This window comes from Chiloscyllium plagiosum, unplaced genomic scaffold (assembly GCF_037043375.1).
Source record: "Chiloscyllium plagiosum isolate Xiang-an unplaced genomic scaffold, Cpla_swu_hap1 HiC_scaffold_37, whole genome shotgun sequence".
Lineage (NCBI taxonomy): Eukaryota > Metazoa > Chordata > Chondrichthyes > Orectolobiformes > Hemiscylliidae > Chiloscyllium > Chiloscyllium plagiosum.
Window position 1 is genome coordinate 27,870,619 of NW_028270175.1, and position 23,866 is coordinate 27,894,484.

At 46.1% G+C, this 23,866-nt stretch overlaps 1 protein-coding gene across 7 annotated transcripts in view; it reads right to left on the minus strand.

Annotated features, from left to right (window-relative positions):
• The window catches only part of LOC122540243 (kazrin-like), a 719,824-nt gene that overhangs the window by 310,523 nt on the left and 385,435 nt on the right, over window positions 1-23,866 (minus strand). For all 7 annotated transcript variants that reach the window (XM_087980531.1, XM_087980530.1, XM_087980528.1 and 4 more), the window contains one exon: window positions 14,606-14,650. In XM_087980531.1, the coding sequence (XP_087836657.1) occupies window positions 14,606-14,650 (45 nt within the window). The remainder of the gene's footprint in view (window positions 1-14,605; window positions 14,651-23,866) is intronic.

A 23,866-nucleotide genomic window follows, 5' to 3' on the forward strand; every position in this document is an offset into this window, starting at 1 on the left:
GACCCGGGTTCAATTCCCGCCTCAGGCGACTGACTGTGTGGAGTTTGCACGTTCTCCCCGTGTCTGCGTGGGTTTCCTCCGGGTGCTCCGGTTTCCTCCCACAGTCCAAAGATGTGCAGGTCAGGTGAATTGGCCATGCTAAATTGCCCGTAGTGTTAGGTAAGGGGTAAATGTAGGGGTATGGGTGGGTTGCGCTTCGGCGGGGCGGTATGGACTTGTTGGGCCGAAGGGCCTGTTTCCACACTGTAATGTAATGTAATCTAATGTAATCTAATCAGATAGGGGAGGGACACAGGCATGGAGAGATTTGAAAAGGATAATGTCACAATTTAATGCCTCAGTCTCGTGACCAACATTAACCCACTTTAGATTAAATTGGATTCCCTACAGTATGGAAACAGACCCTTCGGCCCAACAAGTCTGCACCGATCCTCCAAAGAGTAACCCACCCAGCCCCATTCCCCTACCCTATATTTACCCCTGACTAATGCATCTAACACTACGGGCAATTGAGCATGGCTAATTCACCTAACCTGCACATCTTTGGATTGTGGGAGGAAACCTGAGCACCCTGAGGAAACCCACACAGACATGGGGAGAATGTGCAAACTCCACACAGACAGTCATCTGATGTGGGAATCGAACCCGGATCCCTGGTGCTGTGAGGCAGCAGTGCTAACCACTAAGCCACCGTGCCACCATTTTCTTCAGTTCATTTACACCTCAAATGGTTGTTCCAGACTAGCTACTGTAACATCTTGGTAGTGATAGGTTGTGGCCTATCTGCCATCATGTTGTGGCTGCTGAAACTCAGGATTGACGTGAGATGTGATTGAATTGTCATGAGAGAGAGAAAATGCAGCAGCATCAGTACAAGCTCTCAGTTTTGTACTATCTCTTTGTACTTTGAGCAGATTGAAAAAAACATTAGGTTTAAGAGCTCCTCACGTCTCCACCAAATACAGAGGACCCAAGGCTGACCTTACTCAATTTTAGGAACAGATCAATGTCAGAGAAAACTCTGAATCACTATCTACAGCTACATCCCATCTCTAAACTATAATGGGTTGGACTGCCCCAGCCACACAGCAAACAAAGCGCTGTGTATTAAACAGGGCCATCTCCTCTGTCCCTCTTCAATCTTAACTAATGGAACAGAAAAGGACAAAGACAAACACCATCAGTTGAACTCGTGCAGATACCATCACCCAATGCCCCACTCTCAACATCCTGGGGGCCTTACTATTGACAAAACCTTAATTGGACTTGCCATATAAATACAGCAGTTATGAGATCAGGTTAGATACTGGGAATACTGTGGCGAGTAATTCACCTCATGACTCCCAAAGCTTGACCACCATCTACAAGGTACAAGCCAGGGTGTGATGGAGTACTCCCCATTTGCCCAGATGGATACAGCTCCAACAACACTCAAGAAGCTTGACACCATCCAGAACAAAGCAGCCCGCTTGATTGGCACCACATCTACAAGCATCGACTCCCTTTGCCATCAATACTCAGTAGCAGCAGTCTCTACTATCTACAGAAATTCACTGCAGAAATTTACCACAGACCCTCAGACAGCACCATCAAAACTCACAATCACTTCCATCTCAAAGGTCAAGGGCAACAAGTATGTGGGAACACAATCACCTGCAAGTTGCCCTCTAAGCCACTCACCATCCTGGCTTGGAAATACTGTATATTGCTGTTCCGTCACTGTCACTGGGTCAGAATCCTGGAATTTTCTCCCTAAGGGGCATTGTGGGTCACCTACACACATGGTCTGCAGCGGATCAAGAAGGTAGCTCACCTTCTCAAGGGGGGCAACTAGGCATGGACAATACATTCACTCGCTGGCCAGCATCACCCATGCCCCATCAGTGAATAAACCAAAAGATAACAGTCAAGTGCTAATAAAAACCTTACAATAAGCTTTCATGTTGGCCTCTTGCCAAAGGGACTGCTGTTGGACGTATCTATCCAGCCTCATTCACTTGTCAAGGCCTTCGCCCAGTAGTCAGCTTGATTTTAACTTGTCGGTCAGCAGGTGTTTGGTTAACCAGCTTGTGACTGTAAGGATCCTAAACAAATTGAACCATGACAGAGGAGACCAACAGCATGAGGGGTCCGTGGTGGAAATGGGCGAACGAGTCATTTGGCTGTAATTGGTGAGTGTGACCTGTGATAGCACAGCAGTGACACCATTTTCAGTAAAAGCACACATTTCAGTGGACAGGCAGTGCACAACAGGACATGAAGGAAAACTACCTTGATCTGGTCATTTCTCCCCATTCCCCTGAAGGTGCTGCTAGTGTGGGACAGGAGCAAATGCCCCCACACTGCCTTTTCTTCACAATAACAGCAAATTGCATCAGCTGTTGAAATGTCGAGGCATCACAGTGGTGCCTGGTCTCTCTTTCTCTCTGCACTATGCCCAGGATAGTGATCAGGTAACCTCACTATTAGATTCCCTGCTCCCACTCCCCAACCTCACCAAATCTAGAGATACCGAGGCCAAACATAACAACCTTGTGCCAGAGTGATAGATCCAATCATTCTCCTCGGGGCCCCCTTGTAGGAGCAATATGGTCCTCAAAGGAATATAACCCTTAACAAAAATTTTATGGCACCAGAATTCAACGTGGCAATTAACAAGACAATGGAGTAACATCGTTTACAGAAAGGAAGGATGCCGAGTGGAAACAGCGTTCCAGTAACACGAAGCTCTGTTTATTAGGATAAGTAATTAAAAACACATCTCCTCCTGGAATTCAAAGTCACTGAAATGCTGGAGATTAATCGAAATCCTGGTATGAATCATTACACTATTCAGCAATCTGAGAAATAATTAGGATTTGACATTTCAGCAGGAGCCCAGGAGAATCACTAACTCACTCACACGGTGCAACAGCCAAGTGTATCATGGAATCGATGGGCTGATTTATCAGCCTCTCAGAGGAATAAAAAGGAAGCAGTGCCCATACAGCTTCTATTGATTATGTCCACACAAAGCCATCCTTTTCAGTTCACTCTTCCAAGGGAGAGGCTCATGAGAAACAAATACATGTTGTTGGGGGGTGGTAGGAAGGGTGGCAAACACTGGTGCAGGTGGAACATGGCCAGAGCTCAGCGGTGAGATGCTTAAAACCTGAACTGTGCCTTGCCTCCCTCCATGTCCTGCCACATTAGCAGGCACCTGAGGAAATCACAGGCAGCTTTCCCAGTGTTTTCTGCCTTTATCAGTCTGAATATTGCATTTACTACAACAACAACCTACGACAATCACTGTCATAATTGACCCAAGAGCCTTCAGGATTGGATAGTGGCATCACAACCCCAGCCAAAGTGGAGGTGATTGGCTAAGTCTTCAAGCTTTCATACCTGACAATCTCACACTAGGTAACTAGCACTGATTTTATACTCAGAGTTTAAAGTGTGCGGCACCGAATCCCTACAGTGTGGAAGCAGGCCATTCAGCCCATAGAGTGCACACTGACCATCCAAACAGCATCCCACCCAGGCTCATCCCCCATTAACCTTATTGCCTGTAATCCTACATTTCCCCTGGCTAACCCACTCAACCTGCATATCCCTGGACACTGGGGGGCAATTTAGCACAGCCAATTCGCCTAACCTGCACATCTCTGGGCTCTGGGGAGGAAACCAGAGCACCCAGGGGAAACCCATGCAGACACAGGGAGAATGTGCAAACTCCACACAGACAGTCGCTCAAGGGTGGAATTGAACCCAGGGTCCCTGGCGCAGTGAGGCAGTAGTGCTAACCACTGAGCCATTGTGCCACCCTGAGATAAATGTTGACACTGAAGCCACGTGAGAATAACAACAAAAGGTGACCACAATCACAATGGTTTATGGCAATAGCTCATGATGACTATGATTATTCAACTATGATTTGTGAGATACACAGAATTTTCATCAGGAATGAAATCTAAGCTCTTGGGAATAAAACAGGTAAGTGGAGCTTGAGGATTATCAGATCAGACATGATTTCATTAAATGGTTGAGAATACCCAATGGGCTGAATGGCCTACTTCTTCTTCTACATCTTATGGATCAATAGCTTGGTCAAAAAGGTCGGTTTTAAAGGACCTTCTGAAAGGAGGGAGAGTGTGTGTGCACCCACATGCGATAGAGAGAGTGTGCACGTGCGAGATGGGGGGGGGGGGGGGGGGAGAGTGAATGAGAGAGTCATGTGTGCAAGAACGAGAAAGGTAATTGGTGGATGGCTTCCAAAACTAATGGCCTGGTGATCAAACAATAACGCAAAATAACTTGATCAGTTCTTGGATGTTAGTTACAGCTTATTAGTGCAGCTTACAAACTACAAATACAGCTTGCTCAACTTTGGGATTTTGACTTATCCCACTGTCTAACTGCAACACTGGGACCGACTGAATGCTGAGCTGGGCTACAAATTCTGCATTCTGCCCTGTGCTAAGACTACTTGCTTTTTCTACATGGAATACAGATTCTCACAGCACAAAGACATGACCAGAGCTGTGACTTTCCTTTATAAACCACCCTCTACTAGCCCATTCTCCCAATACTGTTAACTATTCTTTTTCTTTAGTATGAGCTTTAGTGCCACTATGTGAGCCACAGGAGGTGGGGTTGGATATTTAATAAATCACGTAAGAAACAATCTAAATTGCAACAATAAATCCTATTCATTCATATAATTGCTTGGTTGCACAGAACAAACATTGCTAAAAAACAAAGACATGAAGTTGGAGTTTCTCATTTTGCATTCACCAGGATTCAATGCAAGAAAACCAACTTTTGAAAGAAAGCAATGATTTATACAACATGTGAAGAAGATGCAGATTGATTGGACTATGATTGGCTCAGAGTTGCAGCAGGAACAGTTAACACAGTCTTGACTCAGATTGGTCAGGGCGCTGCCATTAGGATGCAGCAGTGATCCACTGTCCTTTTATTCAGTGATAAAGGTACAATCTGTGGACATAGTCATTTCGCCTGCAAAGTACAGGGCCCTGTGCATAAATCAAGGGAGCTTTTAGCATGCCCAATTTACACTGTGCAATCTCAAATTGATTTCCATCTAATTCTTAGTGCAGTCAGGGTTATTTTGTGAATGTTATCCAATTGCAGATTACAGGTCCAGGAGTGTATGCTGAGGGATACACCAAAGCCTGGGGCAACGACCACTAAGGTGCGCTGGGGAAAGGCCACTGTCTAAGGTTGTTCTGTCAAAGTTAAATGGGGTTCTGTTCAGTTATCAGACACACTCGATGCCCCAAACCTCTGTAAATATAGTCTTACATGAGTAACAGTTACCTTTGGCTTGTTTGCTGGTTAGAGTCAAGCTCTGATGCTTGTTTGTTTCTGCAAAACTACTGCACAGAAATGAACTGCTTTAGTGACTATGTATATAAAGATATTTTTATGAATAAAGTATATTTTTTGAAATTAAAAAAGCTGTAATGTTGGATAGGATATTCTGGTTTAGCAAGTGCCCGTTACTTTGGTATAGTTGGCATGTGCCTGCTGCAGATAGCGAAAGAGATGAGGGACTTTATACATAGTCTGCCAGTCATTAACTAAGACCGTCAATAGTTCTGGCTTTATCTTCATGCCAATCAATCTTTCAATGCTGTTTAAATTCTTGCTTTCTCAGTAAAGTTGGTTTTCTTGTATTCTTCAGTGTAAGTAAGATAAAAAAGCTTTGAATTTCATTTCTGTAATTGTTCAGAAAGAAATGTAGGCAATACAGGTACACAGTATGGTACACAGTAGTGGACAATATCCAGCAACCTGGCCTGACCCACAGCTAGATCACAGCCACAGCAAAAAGCAGGATGGCCACACACTTTAAACTCTGAATATAAAATCAATGTTAGTCACCTAGTGTGAGATTGGCAGGTATGAAAGCTCGAAGGCTTAGCCAATCTCCTCCACTTTGGCTGGGGTTGTGATGCCACTATCCAAGCTGTCTGCATTCAAACTTATTTTTAAAACAGAACCACTCCTGCTCCCCTGCTGTAACTTTGCCGAATGAACTGCAGGAACAGCGTGTGGAAATGACATTTCCATTGTACCTGCAGCAAAATCCTTCAAATGGAGCAGGAACATGTTGGAAATAGCTTCTGGCCTGTAGATGCTGCTTTACCAATGGTTGAAAGCAGAGAGTTGCATATTACAGCTATCCTCTGCTAGAGAACCATCTTCCTCACTCTCCACGTTAATTCTTTCTGCGATCAGCTTAATGTTGGGCTACATTGCGAAACAATGCATCACTTTTTAACCCATTCTTGATCCTAAAGGTCTCAATCAGGGCACCTCTAAAGTTTGTTGAAAAATGACTCACCTTCACAAAACTAGATCCCTTTGTACCTGCAAATGCACATTCTACTTTGACTTGTTCTGTAATGGAGTTCCCCAAATGTACAGAATTGCAGTCTAACTGAAGTATTAAACAAAAGCAGCATCAACTGCCTAGGTTTGGTACTTGTGCTGCCATCTTTACTGACCTGTGTTATTCCTCTATGCTTCTACTCAACTCAAATATGGTGTAGCTCCCACACTGAACTGTGTCTGCTGTCTGTCTGCCTGGCTCGTTAACAAAATTTAAACCCTTGAACAGTCTTTAATCACCATTGTCTATAGAGGGCCACCAGCAAGTTTCAATCTCACTCACTCAGTTCCTAAATCCAGGCCATTGATAAGTACATGAGACATGAGAGCAGCCTCAAAAGACAGTCGTGTGGAACACCATTCATGTCTTTACAATGAGAAACTTCCTTCCATTTCCAACCTTGTCTTCTGTCCCTCAATCTCTTTTCATTCACATAAATTTCCTTAGTTCTGCTGCCATTATGAGGGCTCCATCCCATTCACTAAATATGTACAGTACATGAGAGCTCTTGTAATGCATTGGTAGTGTCCTTGCTCTGGGCCAGAAAATGCAGGGTGAAGTCCCATTTCTACTGGAAATCTATCATATGTCCGTATTTACAGCACATTTCACAACCTCAGGATTGCCAAAGCTCTAGTATCTCAACCTTCATTTTTTTTTTGGGAAACTCCATATCGCTTCATCTCCTCACTGTGACACAGAGTCTCAAAATAAAAGGAAAGCTGATGCTGGGAAACAGGCGACAGTGAGGGCGGCAGATGCTGGAGATCAGAGTCAAGAGTGTGGTGCTGGGAAAGTACAGCAGGTCAGGCAGCATCCGAGGAGCAGGAGAATCAAAGTTTCAGGCAAAAGCCCTTCATCAGGAACGAGGCTGGGGGCCTCAGGGCTGGAGAGATAAAATGATGCTGGGAAATCACAGCAGGTGTGGGGAGAAAGCAGAGTTCATGCTTCGGGTGCAGTGACCCTTCTGCAGAATAGAGTCTTTGGGATTCTTTGCCCCAGAGGACTGTGCAATCTCAGTTATTAAATAAATCATTTTAAATGACTGGTTGCTAGTTACTCAAGACATCGAGTTAATGGGGTAGTGCTGGAATAGGAAGAGCTCAAGGGGATGAATGGCATACTCCTATGTTTGTATGCCAGAGATGCATACTTAATGCTGACCTTTCTACTAGTGTGTTAGATAGTTCTGCTTAGTATCTCTGAGTGACATACACATGGATGATGGATTTACTCAAATATTGCTCTCTTGGTCGCCAGTATCCTCATTTACCTTTATACTAAAGTAAGGGTCTCTCATTCTCTTCAATATTATAACACTCTTTACTCACTTTTAAACAGCACAAGTTGGTGAATACAGCTCTCTAATGTAATGTCTACATGCTTCCTCCCTACAGTCTGATCTTGTCTTCTGATTTCCTCTGCTGATCTCACAGCAATACCATCAGCTATATCATCGTTTGCACTTTCCACTAAACAGCAGTGCTGCCTTTCAGATGAGATGATCAATGTTAGAACATCATCCTGTCCATCCTCTCAAGTGTCTGTAAAAAAAAAAATTCCATGGCATCGCTTAGAAGAGGAATTATTCTTGGCTTTCCCATTTATCCCTCAATCAACATTACAACACACAGATTATATATTCATTACCAATCAATTGTTTTTGGAAGTTGCTTTGCATAAATGATGTGCTGGCCGGCTTTCTGACCATGTGGGCCAGTGCAGTCAGGGCATGAGGAAGACGACAACATGGCGACTGACCAAGAATCAGCCTAGGTAAATTCTTCAGTCCCTTAGCAACCAGCTCAAGGGGAACTATGCCCCAGCAGAGATCAGCTGATCCAGATAATAAGACTTTGATACAGGCAAACACATCACTCACTGCTTTGCTGACTGAGATGGCCAGGAAAACCTAACTTTGTTCATCAGTCAGCAGGGGCCATTTTAACTTCTTTTGAACTGAATACACTATTTGCTAATTAATCAAAATGGGTGAATGCGCAAACATTTGTATGAGTGCAGAGATGTGCACATGCTCGTGTGTGCGTGTGCATGTGTGAGTGCACCTGTGAACACTCGTGAGTATGTGTGCACATGTGCATTCCTATGTATATGCTTATATGTGTGCATGTTCATGTGTATGCACGTGTTTGTGCGTGCCTGTGTCCATGTGTGTGCATGTGTCCGTGTGTGCGTGTTGGTGTTCTTGTCCGTGTGTGTGCGTGTATGCGAGAGCGTGCCATGAGGAAAACAGAGCTGGGAATTTCTGTCAGTATTAAGATGGTCCCATCACTGTACAGAGTGGCACTAACTGGTCAGCAATGGAGGGCCGCCTCACTCCAACAGGCTCCTTCACTCGTTCAGCTCATTTGGTTGAGAATTGCTGCACTGAAGGGCCAGAGAGTTCCTGCTGATGGTGAGCTAGCTCACTGCTGCTCCCAGACCAAATCAATCAACATCAATTTCGTACGGCATCCATGGTCGAGGGAGGTCTTGTGGTAGCGTCCTGCCTTTGGCTCCAGACTCACATCCCACCTCAGACCTCTGTGGCTATGGAAGGGGCGTGACAAAGTGGATTGTCAGTTTGTAAATCCTTCCGATATGTCTGCGTCAGGCAGTACGTGCCGGAGTGTTTCCTGGTCAGATAGAACCACATGGGAACTGTTGGCACAACAGGCCCCACTCACAGGCTCTGCACCTGAACAAGCGTCATCATTGTTCTGAGACACCTAGCAGAGTCAGCCAGGAGAAACCTCTTGAATGGGAACCTCCAAATGAAGAAGATTCACAGTCAGTGGGGGCAGGGCTGCACAAACACAGGGCTCACTGTGAAAACAGGCTGCGATGAAAAGAATCTCACGTGGAGCCAGGCTGCAAAGGGGAAAGAGAGACAGAAAGCAGGAGAGCAATGCAGGTGAAGAAAATGAGATAGAGAGGAAAAGGAAGACACAGAAATAAATAACAAAATGTGAGGGAGGAAGAAAGACATGGGGGAAAGGAAAGAAGCTAACAGGCACGAGAAGAGGTGCAGGCAGAAGCACTAACTGCGCCTCAGGCTTCCTGCTTGAAGTCCAGTTGGTTATGAATAATATTGACAAGAGGCTGGGGCAAGACTTTCATCCTGTTGTATTGACAGCAGGTGTAAGAGGCAGGCTCCTGAAAAACAGAAGGGTTTCGACATGCACTGGCTAGAAAATGGATGACAATCGGGGTGATTGAAGAAATTGATTTTCACAACACACACACAAGCAGGCAGCGATATGCAAACAGCAGCTCTGAGAGAACAACACATCAATTATGCGAATTAAAGGGCACCAAGCATATCGCACACTGACACTGATACATCATGCTTCTCAAACTGGGAAACCCACAATGTTTTCACAAACAAGCACCCAGCCCCTTGCAGTGGCAGCCTCACGCTCTGCTACTGCTGCAAGTCCCAATCAGAATGAAAGCGGTCTTCACAACACATTCCATTTATCTATCAATCATTCTTATGTGGGAGCTTCTCCCAAAATCAAAATCCGGAGTCAGGGGGTTGGGGGCTACTGGACAAGACAGAGCCTGATTAAACTTCAAGCAGACGGAGTCATTGAGTCCCAGAGCACGGAAACAGACCTTTTGGTCTAACTCATCCAAGCTGACCAGCTTTTCCAATCCAGTCCCATTTGCCTGTGTTTGGCCTATATCCCTCAAACCTTTCCTATTCATGCACCTATCCAAATGTCTTTTAAATGTTGTAACTGCACCTGCATTGATCACTTCCTCTGGCAGCTCATTCCACACATGAGTCGAGAGTGTGTTGCCGGAAAATCACAGCAGGTGAGGCAGCATCCAAGGAGCAGCAGATTCGACGTTTCAGGCATCAGGATGAAGGGCTTATGCTCAAAATGTCGATTCCCTGCTCCTCTGATGCTGCATGACCTGCTGTGCTTTTCCAGCACCACACTCTCGACTCTGATCTCCAGCATCTGCAGTCCTCACTGTCTCCATTCCACACAGGAACCACCCTCTGCGTGAAAAAGCTGCTCCTTGGGTCCCTTTTAAATCGTTCCCCTCTCAACTTAAACCCATGATCTCTAGTTTTGAACTTCCCAGCCCTGGGTTTGTGCACAGCCTGGGAGGAAGGGAATAGCATTACTGGATGGAATAGACCTGCATTTGTATCACGCCTGCTGTAACCAGAGAACATGCCAAAATGTTTTGTGCCCGATGGTAGTGTGAATGGAGCACTCGGTTTCCATTCCTGAGCGAGCATTTCTGTCAGGGAAGTGTGAGGCCAGGGCAGGAATCAGCTTGGATATTTCCCCACCATTGCAAAACCCATTGGTGTTTTCCCTCTTGGAATGAAAACTGTCAGATTGCTGGAGCCCGTGCCTGGGTAAAATATCAGAGGGAGGAAATGAAGTGATTTCCTTCTCCCAACAGTGGAGGGGGCTTGTGACAGCATTCTGGGATCCAATTCTCACAAACGAGGGAGCTGCACTCTGGAGGGGGATCACATTTTGGGCCCCTCAAGGCAGGAGTAATAGACACCAGAGATAATGGGTGGGGAAGAAAACGATGGAAGATGCTTCCAATAACGTGGTTTCTCCAGTGAGAGCCCAGCCACACAGACAAAGACTCCCCAGTGATGTTAGGTCCATGGCTCTGAGCTGAGGCTGCACAGAGCACCAACGGCCCTGCTGTACGGAGGGGACCAGCCAAGGCTCAGTGCGTGATCCTCACTCTCACCGACAGAATGTAACGAACCGGAGCATACCCACGCAGACATGAGGAGAACATGCCAGACATTGAGAACAAACTATCTCCATACAGAGAGACAGTCATAGACATGTGCAGCACAGAAACAGATCCTTCAGTCCAACTCGTCCATGCTGACCAGATATCCCAACCTAATCTCGTCCCATTTGCCAGCACTTGGCCCATATCCCTCTAAACCCTCACTATTCCTATACCCATCCAGATGCCTTTTAAATGCTATAATTGTACCAGCCTCCACCACTTCCTCTGGCAACTCATTCCAGACATGTACCACCGTCTGAGTGAAAAGGTTGTCCCTTAGGTCCCTTTTATATCTTTCCCCTCTCACCCTAAACCTACGCCCTCTCATTCTGGACTCCCCCACCCCAGGGAAAAGACTTTGCCTATTTATCTTATCCATACCCCTCATAATTTTGCAAACCTCTATAAGTTCACCCCTCAGCCTCCGACACTCCAGGGAAAACAGCCCCAGCCTATTCAACCACTCCCTATAGCTCAAACCGTCCAACCCTCCTTGTAAATCTTTGATGAACGCTTTCAAGTTTCACAACATCTTTCCGTTAGGCGCAGAGGCTGGGATCGAACCTGGGGTCCTGGCGCTGTGAGGCAGTAGTGCTAACCACTGAGCCACCGTGCCACCCTGTATTGACAGAGGAACCATCTCCCTGCCCGGAATTGCTCAGTGCTGCCATTACTGGCGCAGTTGTCCACTGAATCACGAGAGATACAGAATGAGCTGCACTGTTAGATCACGGCAGTGGTCTGCAGGAAAAGAAGAACTTGTCTACGTCCCGTTGCGTCAACATCAGTCAGCCTCACAGCGTCTGCATTGTGGCCCTTGCTCAATGAAAATCTATCGACCTGACTTTGAGAATGCTTTTGATTGGAGCAGTTTATGGAATAGCGCTCAGCAGGTACACATACTGATTCCCTGTCTCTTTAGTTTAATGTTCACGGTTGCCATGGAGATGTTAGATTGTTTAAGCTCTGCTGCCAATTTTGCCCCGAGCAGCTCTGCAAATTAGCAGGAGTGAATACTTTAATGTTAACTTTCCCAGTGTACAGGGAGGACGTGGGAGAGAGGAGAGGAGCCGGGAGGCAGAGACACCGCTTAGAAACGCCGGCCACATCAGGATGCTCCACTTCAGGGCACCAGGTGTCGGTCAGGGCTTTTAAACCCTTCCCTGACCGGCCGGCTCCTTCCCTGACCGGCTGGCTCCTTCCCTGGTCAGCTCTATCCCTGTCAGGCCAGGTCCTTCCCTGACTGGCCAGGTCCTTCCGTGGTCCGCTCCTTCCCTGTCCGGCCGGCTCCTTCCCTGGTCCGCTCCTTTCCTGTCCAGCCGGCTCCTTCCCTGTCCGGACAGATCCTTCCCTGACTGGCCAGGTCCTTCCCTGGCCGGCTTCCTCCCTGTCCAGCTCTATCCCTGTCCGGCAATGTCCTTCCCTGGCCGGCTCCTTCCCTGTCCGACCGGCTCCTTCCCTGGCCGGCTCCATCCCTGTCCGGCTCCTTCCCTGTCCGGCCGGCTCCTTCCCTGGGTTGGATATCACAGCAGTTGTACAGACTGTGTCACCGGGACTCCCAGGCCAAAAAAGGAGCAATACCGAAATGGAAAGACGCAGGATGGGATTCAGGTTTCCACTGAGGACTTTGGCTGAGGCCACCCCTCAGGAAGTGCTCCGATCTGGTGAGCCTGGAAACCCCGACAGTACGATAGTGGGGAATGAGGTGGGTTATTTCCTCATCGCTTTCGAAAGCCCTCCATCAGATCACCCTCAAACTCACTCTCACGGCCGGGGGAGTGGGGTCTAACAGCAGGCCTTATCCCCTTTAGCAAAACTCAGAGCTCCACTTCATTCTCCCCCCAACCCCCCCCCCCCCCCCCCCCATCCCAGAAGCAGCAGAAAATGAAGAGAATCCTTCAGGGAACCTCCAAGACCTGAAAGAAGCTGAAATGCTCATGGACAACTGCAGGGGATAGGCTGACATTAGCCCCAGCCATTTTGGATGCCGTTTTCATTTGCGTTTAGACATTTTCCATTTCTGAGGAATATCTGAGGGCAGCTACACACCACAACAGGGAAACAACAGCCTGGTTAATCTGTGGTGACATCAGGCCCTCAGTGCAAATGACACACGGGTCAGGTACCGAGGAAGAAGCAAAAAGAGAGAGAGAGAGAGCGCGTGAGTGTGAGTGAGAGTGAGAGAGGGAGAGAAAAAGAGAGTGTAAAAGTGGGAGATTGAGTGTGAGAGAGAGATAGAAGAGTGAGGGAGAGAGAGAGAATGAGGGAAAGGGAGAGAATGAGGGAAAGGGAGAGAAAAGGAGAGAGTGAGTGTAAAAGAGATTGTGGGTATGAGAGAGAGAAAGAGACCAAGGGAGAGACAGAGGGGGAGAGAGAGAGAGAGAGAGAGAGAATGAGGGAGAGAGTCAGGCAGAGAGAGAATAAGAGAGAGGGGGAGGGACAGAGAGAGGGACGGGCAGATAGAAAGAGAGAATGAGGGAGTGGGAGAGGGAGAAAGAGAAAATGAAAATGAGGGAAGGAGGGAGTGAGTGAGGGTGAGTGAGTGAGAAGAGAGAAAGAAAATGTATGAAGCTCAGCAAACATCAGTCCAGCTTTTGTTGCAGCATCCTCCAGCCCTCTGGACACAACATTGAGTTCAACACCTTTAGACAATTCCTTTAGACAATTCCTCCTCCCTATACCTATACCTTGCTGTGTATTTTTCTTGTTTTGCTGGGTCAGGCCTGACAGGTTTCTTACTTCACATTGCGTTCAGATGGCCTTCCTGTCTTGATAAGATACAGACATATTTTTTTTCCTTAACTTTATCCATTAGCTATTTATTTTGCTGTTGCAAATGTGAAATATTTTGTTATTTGAATCCCTTGCCCTTTCACCCTGTCACAGAGACAGAGCCCCCTCCACTGCCTCAAAAAACGGCCATATTTCTGTCATCTTGCAGTTCTGACAAAATGTCACTCATGCTAGTTCTCTTCACAGATGCTGCCTAACCTGCTGGGTATTTCCAGCATTTTCTGCTTTTATAAAATACCATGCCCAACAGGGAGACTGTCGTTGCTGGTTTGGTTGTGAAGCTGGGCAGTGTGGAGCTGTGCACTTTGAAGGTGATGTCTACGGCCTTGGGAGGGTCACATGAGTACAATTCAGGCATTTCCACATTTCTGAAACCCGCTTATCCCCAGAGTTGGCACCTCGCCAACACTGGTCACTCCGAGCACCAGGACCCCTAACATAGTGCCATAACTCCCTCTCAGAACCAAATGGTCAAATCAGAGAGAACAAGACAAAACATCAAAACATCCCAGAGCAGCCACCCTGTCCAGAAACCAGACACAAACTCGATTCAACCAGCGTACTCAACGACACCCGCCCGCCACCCCCAACCCACATACACACACACACCCTGAGCTCGCACTGTACCTGTCACATGATGCTGTAGCTCTTCAGGTCGAACGTCACAATCATCTGCAACAGAACAGACCCACCATTAATAATGTGTTGCAGAAAATAAAACACACAGACACATGTGAGGTGACATTGTTCAGAGTGCCAAACATACTTTGCATAGCAAATCTATTACCTGATACAGCTGTACAGCACAGAGACAGACCAAGCAACCAGTTCAAGCCAGTGACAGACCAGGTTCAATTCCCAGTCCATCCTTGGTTAGCTCATCGTGTCCCATGTGTTGGTTACAAAGCTTAATCCTTCAGGTATCGAGTGATGTAGGAAAACACTTTAAGGGTGAGATATATTCTGACAGTCCTTTTGGGGTATTGCTTTGTTCTGCCATAGTCACATTTATTGCCCAGGTATCCCTCAAGCCCAGGAATATGTAAATTCTTCACCCGAGCTCTTTAGTGACCTGGGCACTTCCACCGTTGCCTTGACATCCTGCTTCGTGACCTTTCTGCACACGAGGGGACCCTGGCTTTGTCGGCGCACTGAGCTCCAAGTTTATATGGAGCTCCACAGCAGTTACTGGCTGGCCCCTAATCACCCCCACCTCCAGTTTATATCATCTTCCTGAAACCAGCTCCCTTTACTGATCACTGAGTGGATGTACAATACCCTTAGCAGCTGGGAGATGAATTTGCTCACACGATGGGGAGCTGCTACCTCAGGAAGACCTGAGGCAGCAGGTTGAGGCCGTGGTGTGACTCTCCTGCCCCTCTCCAACAAGGAACAGAAAGCCAGTGAAACAGCGGAGATTAGCAAAGTGAGGATTAAAAGGGGAGGCTCATTAATAGACAAGTCAAGAGCTAGCGCTGGTTGAAACTAACAGGCCAAAGCCAGAGTGTTCTATAGTCACTGACTGCAGATGGAGGTCTTCATTGTAACCCATTTTAAACACTCCACACTATGGCTGTGTGAGCACGAGAGTGAGAAATATAACACACTGCTTCTCCAACTCCAGTCTAACCCACGCCCTTTGCTGCATCTCCCTCATATACCCCACAAACCTTGCTGGAGCTCTGATTTACCCAGCACTCCACACATGCTGTTGGCAGGAATCACTTTTTGTCCTAAACGATTAAATAAACAGCATTCAATATCAAATCAGCGCTGAATGAGGTGGATCTGCCCATCAGAGCCGTACTGACCCGATGAAGGAGTTACAGACTCACTGTCATCACTTTTAGATTTCTCCATGTTTTGATTCAAATGCTTCTTATTGCTATATTTTATTGGCAGTATTTTCCTTCATAAAAGGAATCAGCATTCCCTGACTGCTTCTGATAAAATATTCCGAAACCCAACAAGCCCTTGTTTAAAAAAAGTATTCTTAATTTATGCTTTTTGCGTAGATCTTACATTGAATATGTTTGTTGGTTTGGTGAGGTGGGGGATGAAACAGCAGATAAAATCAGAGTCTCGTTTACCACAGGAGATCAAGGTAAAAAGCCAAAAATCAGAGAGAGACACTGGATATTTTACCCTCGTGAGGCGACAAGGCAAGTGAGCTTCAAGGGGAGGTACTGATGACCAAATTCAGCTTCTACATGACATGAAATAGTTTTTAACCAAAGTAGGGCTCTGTGGGGTAGGCCTTCAGCACCGCTAGATTATAAAAGGAGAGGAAAAACTACTGTCTCCTGTTTGCTGCCCTGCCACATCGATGGAAGAGCACATCAGGTGAGCTCGAGACTGTGATCCTCCCTGTTGTCCAATAGTCCAGCCTTCACTCATGGTTGAGGATGACCAAGACGCTTCACTGCCTTCAGGAGACCACGGAGAGAAACAGGAAGAGGTGAGTGCTCAAATACTGGAACAAAGTCAGACAAAGCACCCTGCTTGATGGACCTGAGCATCCCTGGTCTCTCACTGCCAGTCTCCCACATGCCCTGTGCTCTGTGGAACAGTTAGGTCCTCCTACATTACGAACTCAATTGTAGACAAAGTCGTCCATTTCCAAAATTGGTAAAAACAAGAATTTTACGGCTCAATTTTTTTTCCCCAAATTAATAGGTATTTTCACTTAAATAGGAGTTTGCACTGATGTCCAACAACTTGGCTGTGAGGTATTTCTTTTGGTCTTGAGAGGATTCCAGAGTGGTCTCCCAGCCTAGTGAGTCTTAAGGTGGAGCCCAGTGCAGTTCGGAGTCAAGGTCTGGCACAGACTAGAGGCTAGGTGTCAGTGTGGCCTGTTATTCTGAACTTTTTCCTTTCTTTATTCTAATTCTTTTTTCCCTAATAATCTTTACTTAGGCATCTTTGTGCCTAAAATGGCACCAAGGTGGTGACTTGTAAACTTTTTACTGTACTCATTTGAGTACACCTGACAATAAAGCTAATTCCAATTTCTGTCAATGCATGATGAAGTCGTCTGTGGCTCTCTCAGCTGCCCCTCCACTAAAGGAACATGAAAATGAGACAAGATTGTTTCTTGAAACATGGCTATCATTTATGAAGGGATGACCTAACAGAAATCACAGACTCATCTAGTCTTTGCTGAGCTGCCACCAGACTACGTACTCCCTCAGGCTCAGTTTCAAATCTCTGGATAGGCCTCGTTGCTATGACAAAGGTCAGCGCAGAAAACCCTTCACCACCCCTTCAGGAAGAGAGCGCGGAGAGAATAAAAGCAGAGAGACGGTGGTCGATTACACCCAGTTATTACAAAATTAACTTAGAAGTAAAATCATAGCTGAACTACGTAAATCCCTGCACAGCCCGATGTGGTTCAAAAACTTGGGTTGCCTGTAAGAATAATGTAACATTCTGGTGTATAGAAGTTCTGCCACTCCCAGCAGCACTACTGGGTCCTTATTTACTTTGCTGTTTTATTCTGACCTTAGACTACCCTCAACAGCAAAGTAAAAGCTTTACAGCAGTTTCCAAAATGTCAGAGCACCTCTGGCAGCATATCTGAACAAGACCATTAAAACATGAGAAAACAGAATGTCAACCACAGTGGGCTCCTTAGCCAGCACTGCCTTCCAGGGGTATTGGAGGTGGATGGCGTACACGTTACTGTCCACTCCTGCTTCCTCTAGGCCCAGCTGAGGAACACGTGTGTAAGAACTAAATAAAGAAGCACCCTACCCATCACCTTCCATTCTCCACATAGCTACATCCTTTCATTAATATTTATCAACCATTTCTCCCCTCAATTGCTGCCAAAATAGTGTCCTGCAGCATAGAGACAGGCCCTTTGGCCCACCATGTCTATGCCAAACAACAATCACCAAGCTACACTAATCCCATTTACCTGCACTTGGTCCATACTATGCCCTGAAACATTAAATGCTCATTCCAATGCTTCATAAATGTCTCCACCAACCTCTCAGGCAACACGTTCCCTATTTCTAACATGCTCTGGGTGAAAAAAGAAGTTCTCTCAGATCTCCTCTAAAGCACTTATTCCTCACCTGAAGCTCTGGTCTTAGACATGTCTGCCATGGGGAAAAGATTCTCATGAAGTCCAAAAGATTATGAGGCTAGAGGATTTACAGCACTGTAAAAAGTAACCACACAGTGTGGGCTATATATCAGTGAGGGAGGGGTATGTATGAACATGCCAACTCACTACACTGTATGAGTTACTGCTCATGAAGTTTACTGCCATCATTGTCTGTGAGTGTAGCAAACTACAGGGCAGTTACTCTTAGGTGTTAAAGGAAAACTACTTCCTGTCTCAACAGAAGACACCCTTCAAGATAACAAGATGTAGTTTACTGCATATTAGTGACTTGTTACAGATTACATTGGTACAATAGACATCACATAAGCTGGGCACTGTCCTTTATTCAATTGCACAACATTTAATGAGTTCTGGGCCACCTCAAACCATTTCCAGACAAGCCGAGCTCTCGGGGAAGTGGAGTTACCAAGACCATCCAGGCTGCAGCTGTGGTGCAGCCCAAACAATGACTCACATTAGCAACGAGTGTCCTCTGACAGACCCACAAAGGAGGCTTTAAAAAGCTGATCTACCCACTGAAAAGGCTATCACTTGGCTTTGTGACGATGCACGCACTGAATAATAAAACGTATGATTCAACTCAAAGTTGGTCCATTCATTGCAGGTGTATTGTGTGTACATTTTTTTTTAAAATCACGTTTATAGGAATAAATCAAGAATGACATAGAATGGGGTGGCACGGTGGCTCAATGGTTAGCACTGCTGCCTGGGATCTAGGTTCAGTTACACCCTCAGATGACTGTCTGTGTTGAGTTTGCACATTCTCCCCATGTCAGCGAGGGTTTCCTCTGGATGCTCCGGTTTCCCCCAACAGTCCAAAGATGTGCAGGTTAGGTGAATTGGCCATGCTAAATTGCCCACAGTGTTAGGTGCATTAGTCAGGAGTAAATATAGGGTAGGGATGGTTACTCTTCGGGGGGGGTCAGTGTGGATTTGTTGGGTTGAAGGGCCTGTTTCCATACTGTAGGGAATCTAATCTAATAACTCCATCAGCAATGGCCTGCAGCTGCACAGAGACAGCAAACAACAGACAGACAGATGGAAATGTGCCTCAGGACTCCATACTCCCTCCCACTCCATTAATCAAACCAACACCTCTCCTTGACACAGGGGACACTGACACTGGACTTGATGATGTGGTTTCTCCAGACTATCTGCTCCATTAGATTTTAAATGGTGTGTCTGAGATGAAGTGAAGTTGACAGGCTCACTATCCACAGTGGGGGGGGGGGGTGGTCAGTCTGCCCGTACACACTGCTGCCCACAACATCTGACAGGCAGTAGGTGGGATCCAAAGAGATAGAACAATGGCTCCTCAGCATTAGCAGCATCCTTGGAGCTACCTTTAACCAAAACCTGAATCGAACGAGCCACGTAAACACTGTGGCTCCAAAAGCAGGTCAGAAGCTAGGAATCCTGCAATGAATACCTCACCTCCTGACTCTTCAAAGTTGATCCAACATCTACAAAAATTTGGAATGTTTTACCACAGATAGAGAGAGCCTTGATGTGACCACACACATGGAGTCTTGGTCCATCTAATAAAGGATAGACTTGCTACAGAGGGAGTGCAGCAGGGGTTTACTCAGTTGATACCGGGAATGACAGGAGAAATTGGGTCAATTCTGGGCCTGTATTTACTAGAATTTAAAAAGATGAGAGGAGTTCGGATTGAAATGAATAAAATTCTAATGGGGCTGGATAGGGAAAGAGATTGTGTTTTCTGTGGTTAGGGAGTTTACAACCAAGGGCCACAGTCTCAGGAATAGGAATGGAACATTAAGGCCTGAGATGAGGAAACAGTTCTTCACTCAAAGACGAGTGAACCTGTGGAACTTTATACCTCAAAATATCATCAAATATAGTCAACAAAGAAATACATACATTTTAAAGATTTTAAAGCCACCCAGGACCACGGGGAGAAAGTAGAAATATGGTATTGAGATGAATGATCAGCCATGATTGTACTGTACAGTGCACAGGCTCAAGGGGTTCAATGGCCTACCCTCTCAGTCCTAGTTTCTGTTTTCATGTTTCTATGTTGGGAGTGTGATGGAATACTCCCCATTTGCCTGGATGAGGGCAGCTCCAACCACAATCATAAATCTTCGCACCAACTAGGGCATCATGGCACCACATCCACAAACATTCACTCCAACCACCACTGACACTCAGTAGCAGCAGCGTAATTCATCTAGAAAACATTGCAGAAATGCATCAAGGTTCCTTTGACAGCACCTTCCAAATCTACAATCCCCATGTCACAAATCATTAGTCAGACCACATTTGGAGTATTGTGTTCAGTTCTGAGCACCTGATTCAAGAAAGAATGTTAAAGCTCTCAAGAAAGTATGAGGGAGATTTACTACAATGATACCAGGAATGAGGGATTTTAGATATTGGAAAGATTAGAGGTAAATAAATTGGGCTTATTCTCTTTGGAACAGAGAAGAATAAGAGGTGACCTAATCAAGGCGTTCAAAATTGTGAACAATTTTGACAGAGTTAAGGAGGATATTGGGTTTCCGTGAGGTGGTATGCCATTAACTAGGAGCTATAATTTCAAAATTACCAGCAAGAAAGCTAGGAGTGAGATGAGCAGAGACCTCTCTATTCAGAGAGCTACTAGGATTTGGAACGTGCTGCCGGGGAGTATGCTGGAGGAGGATTCCACAGGAGGTTCCAAAAGCAAGCTGGATGTAGATTTGAAAAGAATGAAGTTAGGGGGCAGTGGAGACGGGGCAGAAGAGAAGCACACCTGGGTAGCTCTTTAAGGAGTAGTACAGACACAGCAGGCTAAATGACCTTCTTCGGTGTGTAAAATTTTATAATTCTAATCTAGAAGAACAAGAGCAGCAGATACACGGGAACACCACCACCTTCAAGTTCCCCTCCAAGCCACACGGTATCCCGACTTGTAAGTTTTTCACTGTTCGTTCAGTGTGGCTGGGTCCAACCCCTGGACTGACCTCCTCCCTAAGGGCATTGTGGGTCCACATACATCACAGGGGCTGCAGTGGTTCAAGAAGACAGCTCACCACCAACTTCTCAAGGACAACTAGGCCCAGGCAGCGATACCGCCATCCCATGAATGAATAAAGTAAACAAAACTCTGCTGGTCACCATTCAGTGGTCGAGGTGCATGGAGATTCATCTGGGGGAACCAAATTCAGTGGCCTCCAGCAGACAGACAGAAAATAGTAGTGCAGCGTTCAAGAGGTTTAAAAAAAAACCATGGGTTTAACCAGTTCCATTTTGCTGCAGTTTGCAAACCATGTGGCCCATTTCTATGGAAACCACCCAACATGTGAATCTCAGCCTGTCACAGCTGAGCAGTCCAATGATGGGAAAATGGGAAATGCTGATATGCATGAGGTTCAAAACACCAAAGGCACGTTCCAGTAGTGTCAATGCAGAAAGAACAGAGCTATTAGAACTGCCATTTACTGGGGCTCAGCTAGGAGCACTGGAAAGCTGAAGGGTCAACTGAACACAAAAGGATTGTTTTTGGTCTGTCACCCATCATTACTAACCTGTGATGTTTAGCTTACATTTTATCACTGACCAGTACAAGTTAGCAAATGTAAGATACAAAACAAAAACATGCCTTGAAGCAAGACGAGTTCTGTTTGGGGTGGAGGGGGGGGAAACGAATTGGACAAGATTGAGACAAACAAAACAGAAACACTCAAAATTTCTCTACGATGTACGTGGCCAACCATCTAAGAGAGATGGTGCCAGTCAGGAGACACTCACTTGTGCTGGTTGGCTCAATGCCAGTTCTGAGATTTGAACACAGAATGAAGGCTGATTCCAGTGCAGTACTGTGGCAGTGTTGCACTGTCAGAGGTGCCAACTTTATAACTAAACAACAAATAGCCTGATGGCGCTATGTCAAAGAAGGACAGGGAAGCGTCCTTGCTGACACGGCCAAGACTTACCCCTTGGCTAACATCGCCAAAACCGGGTCACTAACACATCACAGTTTCTGCGATCTCACAGCACTCAAAATGGCTGCTGCATTTCATATTTGATGATATATCATCCAACATCTGCTGTTAGATCCTCTGAGATTCCCTGAGGTCACCCAGAAATACAAGGCTTTCACAAAAAGGGTTAAACTTTAGATGCAAGCCATTATATTCCTTCAAAAAAAGAGAAAGATTTAGGGGAAAACAATTTTCAGTACTGCTTTAGCCAAGGGATTATAGACTGAAAAGTGAGAAGCAAGGAATTCTGTCTCCGAGTTATTTAACAAATGTCTCCCCCAACTCGCAGCAATCCGACCCAAGCCAGTTTCCCTCAGTAAGGGTAGCAGCCTGCCCTGTACAGTGAGCTCGCCATCAGTCAGGCACTGAACTAGCAAGCTGTCTTTCAGAGAGCTGCTCGGCTCCACTTTAGCAATTACCAGTCCCCCGTTGAGTTTTCCCATCTACTCAATAATGCATATGTCCTTGAATGGTACATTTTGTCAGTAATAGCCAGAAATTAGTCAAACATAGTTGGGAGAAAAGAAAATCATTCTCACTGTCATTTTCTCCTTCCAGCTATTAAACAGCCTGTGAGTAATGCAGCAGAGTTACAATGAGGCAGGTACATGCCCCTACTTCTGTTCTGTGTGGCCACAGGCATACATGTCAATTAAAATGTTTAATAAGGATATTACAGAATTCCTACAGTGTGGAAGCAGGCCATTCAGCCCATACCAACTCTCCAAAGAACAGCCCACCCTGAACAAACCCCTACTCTGTCCCTGTAACCCTGTATTTCCCATGACCAATCCAATTAATCTGGACATCCCTGGACACTACGGGCAATTTAGCATGGCCAATCCACCCAACCGGCACATCTTTGGACTATGGGAGGAAACCAGAGCACCCGGAGGAAAACCATGTAGACATGGGGAGAATGTGCAAACTCCACACAGATAGCTGGATTCGAACCCGGGTCCCTGGTCCTGTGAGACAGCAGTGCTAAACACTGAGCCACTGTGCCCACCCCATACCTCCCTGGAATTCCCTGACTCACCAATTTCTAGCAAGCTGTGTGTTTAAATTGAGGAACAACAACACTGAGGGGAAAATAGAACATGTCTCTTTCAGCATCGATCAGGTCAATGAGAGTGCAGCTCAAGTTAACAGTAAGACTCCCTCCGCACTGCACTGCCCCATTAAAAACTCCCAGCTCAGGCATATCAAAGGCTGGGGATCTAGAAATCGTGCCAACACCCTCCTTCAGAACCTCAGCTAGAATACCAAGGGGTTGGAGCAAGTTCTGTGGAAAGCCTTTCTGATGTGGCTCCCTCTCCAGTACCTCTTTCAGGTCAAAGGGAGGAGCTAAGTCCCTTTCATGGCTGTGGGATCCCTTGTTGAGCCAAATAAGAGGAAAATGGGATGCGGCTGGGTCAAGCACTAACTTTGACCTAGATCCCCTACATGCTCGAGGGAAGCATTACCGCAAATGACCAGAGTCAAAACCGAGTGAGACCAGGAAGGGTGGACTATCAGTGCAGTAAAGCCCTGCCCTCCAAGATGGTACAACATACAGCCAGACACAGTTCCTTTTGAGGACCCAACCTTTCAGCCTTTCCATCAGGTTTTGCATTTGTAAAAGTACACCAAAGGATTAGTGCCCTGACAAAATAATTGCACTGGTCTCAGACAAACACAAGGCTGGCTGGACTGTTTCTTACTCAATGTTTTAAGAGCAGGAAAAGGACAATTGGCCAAACAATTTATGACTGACCTGAACACCAT